At 39.6% G+C, this 9,005-nt stretch overlaps 1 protein-coding gene across 1 annotated transcript in view; it reads left to right on the plus strand.

Annotated features, from left to right (window-relative positions):
• Positions 1 to 4,601, plus strand: part of SLC25A17 (solute carrier family 25 (mitochondrial carrier; peroxisomal membrane protein, 34kDa), member 17) — a gene marked incomplete at its 5' end in the record, with an annotated part of 8,261 nt that extends 3,660 nt beyond the window's left edge. The window contains 2 exons of the mRNA XM_009705216.1: positions 3,428 to 3,510; positions 3,994 to 4,601. Coding sequence (XP_009703518.1) covers positions 3,428 to 3,510; positions 3,994 to 4,141 — 231 coding nt within the window. The remainder of the gene's footprint in view (positions 1 to 3,427; positions 3,511 to 3,993) is intronic.
• Between the last annotated feature and the right edge of the window lie 4,404 nt (positions 4,602 to 9,005).

The following is a 9,005-nucleotide window of genomic DNA, read 5'->3' on the forward strand; positions in this document are numbered from 1 at the left end:
GGGAAAGAGACCTGACCATACACAAGCAAGCACGTTGTACTTTAATTTCTGTGCTTTTTAATCTATTTTTGTAAGTTGTTTCTTGATGATTTCTTTAACAGTTACATATTATTAAATGTTTCCACATGAAATATAATGCTATTTTCCTAAGTAAGGAGGAGCCCTAACTTGTGTGTATGGTAAAGCCATTAGATATATTCTAAAACTTGTATAAATTTAGAGAATTAGTTGGATCATTGAATGTGAGCCTTCCATGCTAAGGGTATCACTTTTCAGACTTGTCTAATAGGGGATTTTTCCTGTTAATTGTTCATCTGGAAAAAGTGATTTTCATGCAAGTTGTGTAATTATTTTAGGGTTTTTTTCTCTCTAATTAGAGTGGACTAAATGGATTTTGATATTTTGGTAGCCTCTAAAAAGATAGTTTGGGTGCTATATTTCAAACCAACAGGACTTGAATATATTTACTGTATGGTTGCTGCTGAAAAGACACTAGATAAAACTTTTGTGTCTGCACAACTTTTGACTTCACTGCCCTAACAGTGCACAAAATGGCATCTGCATTGTAGATGTGTCAGCCGCATTGTAGTTTTATCAGCAGTCATTTTTTCTGAAGTTTTCATCACTTCGGATGGTGAGCTGAGCTAGTGCCTGCATTTGATGTCTTACCCTGTTTTAACAGCCTGGACACATCTTGGGAGTTAAATTAGTAACACAGACTTCTATTACTGAAGTGACAGATACAGAAAAATGTTTAAGCAAATATAGCTTTGTTTGTGTAAGTTGCAACATCAGTCTGTTTTTAGTTTGCAATGTGTTTTCTGCTGGTGTGAAGGAGAAGTGGAAGGAAAGTTGGAGTGCTCCATTTTAGCCTTAGCACTGCATTTTCATGGGGCTACATCAATACAACAGCTTCAACACTCGTTCCTTTCCATGGTTGCTATAGAAATGGTTACAATCTTGTGACTATTACTTCATGTTTCATCTGTCTCTTTTTGGCTTTTTGAACAAAATTCTTCTGTCTCTTGGTGACCATGTCATTCTTTTAAAAAAAGGGCAGGTCTGGTAAGTTTTGCTGCCAGCTTAATGTATTAACCAGCTGCTGCTTACTGCTCACCTCGGCTGAAGTCGGCTAGTTCACTGCTGGTTTGCCTGAGCAGCGATGAGTTGCCTTTCTGCTAGAGCACAGCTAACCGTCAGTGTCCTGGTGGCAGTGGGGTTTTTTCTCACAGTGGCCCACTGTGAAATAAAGTGGCCTATATGCTACTTCTCAGTGCCAGCCCATCCTCTCCCTGTGATGACGGGGAATACAGGGACCCTGTCTCTAGTTCTGCAGTGACTAGGGGTGACTTCTTTTCCTTTACTCTGTGAAAGAAGTAATTGCCAGAAACCCTGAACACTTCTGGCAAGAACAGCAGAAACATGCATCTGTGATACCTGCGCTGTCCAGTTCAAACTTGCACTACTTCGTAATGTGTTTTCTAATCTAAAGCTAGCATTGTTATATTTGAAGTTTATTTTGATTGAAGCTCTATAGACTGAAATTTTTGTCACTCACACTAAGTGATTTCAAAGAAGTTATGAATAAAGGTTTAGTATTTTCAGAAATAACATTCTGCATGAAGTGTACTTTGTATAGTTGTGGGGGTTTTTGAAACTGTTTTAGAGATTTACACACAAGCTAATACAAGCTTGATATAATTCATAAAAACTTACACATCATAATTAAGTTCTGTCATCGAAGTAGAAGTACAGGACTCTTTTCAACCTTAAACCTTTAGAAACTTAGTATTGTTTGAAAGTTATTGGGGTTCTCTGTAATGAAGTCTCTACACCTTTGCTTTCAACTTTTTGGCAAAGCACTCTTCTTGCTTCCATATAATTAACAGTTATCCTGTGTAATTGATAGTGGTAAGCAGCTTCCAGCCTTGCCATTCAGTATCTCTACCTCCTTTTCAGCCATTAAAAATACATGGCACTGGTGTTAATTTTTATGCAGTGAAACTGTTCTTTAGACTATGTGGATAAATTAAATTTGCCTCTCGAAAAATAGCAATACTGTTCATGTTCTTAGTGATCCTGGGTGAAAAAGTTCTCTTTAAAACTCAAACTTCTTTTCTGTAGTATAGAGAATGCTAGTCCCTTTGGGAAATCTTCTGCAGTAAGCAGTGAAGTATTGACGTCCTAGGGAGAAATGAACTTTTTTTTTTTCTTCCTTGATGAACCTTGTTTGCAGTACCAATAGTCCGATGGTGAAGAAAAGAGGAAAAGGAAGCACCTGATCCTGGTGTAATTTGGAAGCCTATGAGTAATCTGGGCAGTGATGGCATTGTAACTGGGAACCTAGTTAGCAGTTGTTTTGGAGTGTCTGAGTCTTTGACAATAATCCTTTATCAATATCAAATGAGTTAGTTGCTGATGAGAAGATTGTGGATTGTGAGCACTTATTTGCCTAATAAAGGGAGATTTCCAATAGCGTTCTGTTGCTGCTGTTTCCATCTGAGTTCTTAAGACATACAGCAAAGGGACCGGTGTCATCCTGGCATTTTCTTATAATTTCTGAACTGCCTAAATCTGCTTGCATAGTCTACTTGCTGTCAATGGTAGTTTCTTACGCCTAAGGAGTAGTTCTGGGAGAAACTCATCCACAGGCAGTTACTCAAGTTCACCTTTCTTAGCACAGAAGCATAATAGAGGCTTCCAAAGCTATTTGGCTGTGTTGTTATAAATACAAGTGTGGCAACCCTTCTGTATTCATAATTCATAGTTACAACTTGTTGACAGTACTATTGACCTGTATCAGATAAGAGTATCGATGAATGCTAGAAAATTGCTAGTTTAACTCTGAGACATAAAATTGCAGCAGCAATCATGTCTACTGACAAACAGTTTGACGATAAGCAAACACAGTGAGTAAAAGAGAAGTAATATTTAGGCCAGATAGGTGGATCAAACAATTTTGGATTCTTCCACAGCGGTTCACGTGTAAATGTTTTGCTCCAAGACCATTGCTGAGCAGATAAATTTTGGGTTCAGCTATGTAATCTCAATGTAATAATGGTTTGCAGATGTATGAGGCTTTGACTATTTGTTAAATGAAAGCTGAGCAAGCCAGGAAGAACTTGCTTTGAATGTCATATCCCTGCTAAGACTCCGCACGTTATGCTTTTGGGATCTTGAAAACCGTTTCCTTCAGAACAACCGAAAGAGAGCAAATATGATCATGTGTAACACTTAGAATCCATCTTCAAACCAAAACAAATTATTGTAGCACGTACTGTTTTAATGCTTGCTGTGTCGCTAGTATAACCGGGAAAATGTTAAAAAGAGAGTTTAAGATAGGCTCTCCAGATTTTACGTGTGTGTTGGGTTCTCTGCCTAGTACCATGGGGAAATAGTACAACAAAATGTTCTTCCTTTTTTTCAGTTTGGACGCCACAGGTTGAACCCAGAGAACCGAACACTAGGCAGTCTTAGAAATGTTCTTTACCTTCTTCAGCAGAGAGTAAGGTGAGCTTTCTGTTTTTTTCTAACATGATGTAGGAGACTTGAGTGTTACTAATATGTTGAAAATGTTGCTGGATCTGACTTTGATTTCTTTTTGCCTCCCTCAAACTTGCTCCTTGAGTCAACCTGGGGTTTGTAATATATTGCAGAATTAGTACACAAAACCAAATTCTTCTAAATATCTGTACAGTAAGTAGTATCAAGGATAACTATGGATACCAATTAATTCACCTCTCATCTTGAAAAGAAACAAGTTTCTTGCACAAAAGACTTAACTTTCTGTAGAATTTTCTCTTTAAAATATTATTAACCATAGCTGGCACTCAAGATCAAGAATAAACTTAAGATTTTTGCAGTTGTCATTAACTTGTGATATTAATTCTTCTTTAGTGTGCCAATTTACTTATAGAAGCCTCTTCACACTTGTTTTCTTGTTTGTTTGTTGTGTGTTTGTGTGTTTTGTTTTGTTTTTTCCCCCCTTCTTAGGCGTTTTGGATTAATGGGACTCTACAAAGGCCTTGAAGCAAAGCTCCTGCAGACAGTCCTTACTGCTGCTCTTATGTTTCTGGTGTATGAGAAACTGACTGCTGCAACCTTCACAGTCATGGGATTAAAGCATTCGCGCAGACATTGAAAAAGGAACCTATGCCAAAGATTATGGGGTCTAGAAAACATGTTCCATTTCTGAGACCAGGCTGGGTAACAAAGGGTCCTCACTTTCTCTATTTCTTTCTTTTTAGCCACTTCCATCTCCATTATTTGAAGAAATTTGGAATATACTCTATAGGACCTGTTGCCATGAATTCAGGGATAGCCCATTCCCTACTCTTCTGTGGACTCACTTTGTTAAGAAACAAAGCAGAGACCTTATTTAAGCACTTGACATGAAATTTTAACTACTATATGTTTTGGTTCCCATTCTTGGCAAGAATGAGTATCTCTCACTACACTTTCTTGTTTTCCCTTAAATCATTCTCAACTATTCTATCTTTATCTTCCATTGGCAGCTGGTGGGGCTGGTTTCATGTTATTTTCCTTGGCCTGTCTTTGTGTCACTTCTTGTTTGGTTCATTAAAATAATTCATGAAGAACAAGTTTTCTTTTAACTTCAAGTATGTTCGTGGCACAGAATGATAGGCTATTGCCCCAAATATCTGGTGGTGAGACTTCTGAACTGCTAGAATGTACGTTACCAGTGAGTATGCAGGCTGCCTTCTGCAATCCACCTATTTTGAACCTTGAAAATTTTGAATGCAGATACTGGCTAGATAGGAGGAACATAATCTCTTGCTTTTTCAAGCTGAGGACCTCAAGCTCCTTCAGGAAAATGAACTTGCTATGCAGAAATACATGAAGTTCTGTAACCCTGTTCCTTGTGAGAATATGTGAATTCTCACCATGCTCTCATGCAGGCAGGGAGCGCTACCCTATGCTTCAGAAGTGGTATGCCTTCTCAAAAATGCGCTTTAATTATTTTTCCACTGATCTTCCCAGATGCTTTTCTGACCATAAAGCATAAAGGTCACAACTGTTGTCCCAGTTAATGTGTGTATGTTCTTTTTGCATAGTTTTGGTCAATAGTCCTAGGCCATAAAATCCAAATAAATCCTTCTGTGTCCATCATTAAATTTGCAGTAGGATTGTTCTGAAGAACAGTTTTATACTTGAAGTATTGAGGAATTCCTTGGTAGTTGACACCAAGAATGTCTGGGAGAAGAATTAAGTGCTGTGGGAAATATGTTACTGAATTGCTGAATGGCCTCCTTAGTCAATGTCCCCTTAGTCAATTGTAAGTATGAAATTGTGCAGATAATGCTGTATTTTGATCGAGAATAAAAACTCTTACACTAACTGCTTCTTTTAAGAGTACTAGGAGTACCTGTATGCAAGAAAAATGCTCTTAAGTCAACGCTGGAGGATTTTCAGCCCAAATGGGATTTACACGTGACAAGGAAGAATGAAAAAGCATAATGAGCTGTAATGATACTTTGACATGAAATTTAATGAAAGGCTGTAGACCTTACCACTGGGAAAGAAACAATCACAATTTTGAGAATTTCAGTGAAAATATTTTTCTAACTGAAATAAGTTATCCTGTGGAAAGATAGTCCGCTCTGTTTTGGTGTTTTTGCTAAGAAAATATGGAGTCAGTAGTATGGCTCTTGATAAGCTACCTCACTTTGCAGATCATTGTAGGGAAGCTGAGCTGCTGTCAGCTTTACGCAAATGCCAAGTGGAGCTCGTGCCACTTTGGCTGAAATCTGCGTGGCCACTAGAAACTTTAGTTCAGTGTCTCTCGGATTTCTCTAGTCTGAGGCATGAATGAGCAATTCCTGCAAATAGAGATTTTTCTAGTTCCTATACCTATAAGAAGAAAGTAAGTGCTTGCTTGCTATCTAGAAAAAAAAATACTTGCCTACCAGCCAGTGTGGTTTCAAAGGGACAAAGAAGTATCTCACTTTTTGCAAAAGAAGCCGAGTACAGAACAACTGTGTAGAGTGCTGGCCTCGGCTGTGTCTGTGTTGCCATTAAATCTGGAATAGACATTTTGCACTAAACCCTCTACTTAGCTCTGCTGACCAGTTCTTACAATGAAACAGTTTCATAAAGGGATGAAAACAAAAGCTATTGAAGCTTGAAGCATCTTCAGTCTCCTTTTAGTGAGACACCTATGGTATTTAAAACTTTTTTTTTGCTCCTGCACTATTGAATTAGACATTAGACTGAATTAACTGAAAGACTGCTTAACCTCGTGTGACTGAACCAAACTAGAGATGGCTGAGGAACTGTTCAGTTGTTTATTCAATCAGCAAGCCAATGTTCCTGGTACAGCTGGTACCTCTGCCTATGTTTTCTCAGGTGTAGTTTGAACAGATGATGACACTTCTGTTAGAATTCCTAAAATTATCGCAGGCTTCAAAGGCACGTGTAAGTATCTTAAAGAGATTAAGAAAGCATAATTTATCAAAGCAAAGTATGAAAGAGAATATTTCTAATCTTGGCACTAAAGTTGTAAGTCACCCATGGTAGATAAATACTGTCCCGAAATCAAAATACTGTAATTTTACACTCTTTTAAAATATATTTATGTAAATTATTATTTCCTGATGTCCCTCTCACAAGCAAATGTATGGCTTCAGGAGGTGTCATAAAGACATGATTCAGCTAATCTGACTCTGTAGTTAGGTCACTTCACTGAAAAAAAAAAAAAAAAGTTGTAGGAGAACCAATGACACATTTCCACCACAAAGAGCACAAGACATACAAGTGTTCTTTTAGACAAAAGCGACTCCTAATCACCTGGAGATCCACAGGAGGCAGAGCGTGAGCTGGTGTGGCACCAGAAGCTCCACACACGAGCATTTGCCATGAAAGCCTCGACTCTGGGATTGCAGTTGCCAGCACGCTGCATTTCTGCAGTGTGATCAGTATGTAACTGCGTGTTTCAGCCATAAAATTGTGTCAATTCACTTCTAGAGAACCTAACGGAAAATATTTTCATCTCGAAGTGAAAAACACACCTCCTCCCTTTTTTTTTTTTTATAGATACTATTTTTGAGGGAAGAAAGAAGGGAGAGATGATGATGAAAGACAGCAGCAGAGAGCATTGTCTGTCATAGCCAAATTCCATCATGGATAATTCTGTCTTTGGCTCAATTTAGGAGATTTAAATTTAATCTTGTCCTGTTCTTTGTCTTCCCCGCACTTTGACTGAAGGTAGGAAACCCCTATGGCACCTTAGAGATTGTGAAGCAAGTGGCTCCTCAAGCATCTGTGACGTTTGGGATGAGTTCTGCTCCTCCTGGTATTCTAGACTATGCCTCTTGTGATTACAGATTGTTTGCTTGCATAGCAGGGCGGTATTTAACACATTTTAGCCCTTTTTAATGTTATTCACTAGGCCTCAGGTTAGAGGTTGAAAGCTGATTAGGTATAACACGTACTCTTTGTCTTAAATAACGTCGTTGAACTGCTGAATGCTGCCTAATAGCAGTATCTGTTGCCAGAGCTGGTCGTACGTTGCTGGAGGAGTCGCTCCATCGTACGGTTTGCTTTTGCTGGCTGCACTGAAGAGGGTTATTAAAACCTGGAAGCTGGCACATACCCTGTGTGAGAGGAAAAACGAGATTTACCTCCAGTTTGTCCAAGAGGAATAGAATGTGCTGTGCTGCAAAGCTTCTTGTACAGATTAATCCTTCCATTACTCATCTTATTGCTCATCTGCTGAGGAAGGAAAAGAGGAGCGCTGACCCTGCTCCTTGGTGGCCTTTTGTAGTAAAGACAGGTAAACACAGTCTATTCAGAGAAAAAACAGGTGAACTTTCAAGATGGAGCTATTCCTGCTCAGGCATCTGTTGAAAAATGCAGTCATTGCCATTGATGGAATTATTTTTCCATGTGAAAAACATTTCTCAACCGAGGAGCGTAGGGCAGGAGAGCACAGAGACGTGGGAGAGCGTGAGATGTGTAGGAGTCCAGCAGTGCTTATGCCTGTTCTTGGGTTTTATGTCTTTTTTTTTGTTGTTTTTTTTTTAAATCAGTATGATTTAAAGTAGCGTGTCAGATGGGGAGGCAGGATATCTAAACCAGTTGTTTTCCTATAATTGTTTAATCACCTAATCTAAAAGGCTGAATTCTGTGTCTGCGAAGGCTGCTTCACACCGCAGGGGGAGAAGATGCTCTTTGCATAACAGACCTCTCCCTCTGCTTCTTGCAGTTGTTGTCTCTTGCAGCAGAAACCTGTCGCTTTTAGGGCACGCTCCGACGGCGTAGGCTGCAGGGGCCTCATCAAAGCAAGTTTTCGTGGTATGGAGAGGGGTCAGGTCCATCTCTTGCTTGAAGAAAGCTGCACACGACCGCACGGTCTGCACGGGGCTGTCCATGCAGTCCCACTGTAGACCCAGTGTAAAACTTCACTAGCGTGTAACATCAGGAGATATTGTACTTAATAAGATTTATACCTTACAGGTTTTGATAGCACTGGATAAAATAGGTTAGCTTTAGGGTTCGATAAACAGCAAAAGAGCTCGTTTTGAACTGGCGCTATGCCATGCAATAAGCTGCCCGGTATAGAATTATTTTAACTTCTCTCTTCTTCCTTTGGTTTGTGTTTGAAAGAAACGGACTCCAGAACTTTCTGGAAAATAATAACTAAAGAGAGATTTATCGACCTTTCTACTTGGCTAACAACAGTTTTCTCTGCTGTTCATAGCAGCGCAGTGAATCTGTCAAAACAGCTGGGAGGACAGCGCAGCCACTTAAGGTAAGGTAAGGGGCAGAAGCTTGCACAAAGATGGATTTATTTCTGCGTTCTCTGCAGTCGGGGAGGTACCAGTGCGGTTACTGCGGCTGGAGGAGAGGGAAGAGCTGTAATTTGGCGGTGGTCTGGATCAGAAAGCTCGGTGAGATGAGAATCTGCCCCCATAGCTAGCAGCGATGGAGATGGACAAGCGATAGCAAGGGCAACATCTGTCCGAGAGAGGTTCCCAGACGTCCAT

Source organism: Cariama cristata, unplaced genomic scaffold, assembly GCF_000690535.1.
Source record: "Cariama cristata isolate BGI_N322 unplaced genomic scaffold, ASM69053v1 scaffold17238, whole genome shotgun sequence".
Classification (NCBI taxonomy): domain Eukaryota; kingdom Metazoa; phylum Chordata; class Aves; order Cariamiformes; family Cariamidae; genus Cariama; species Cariama cristata.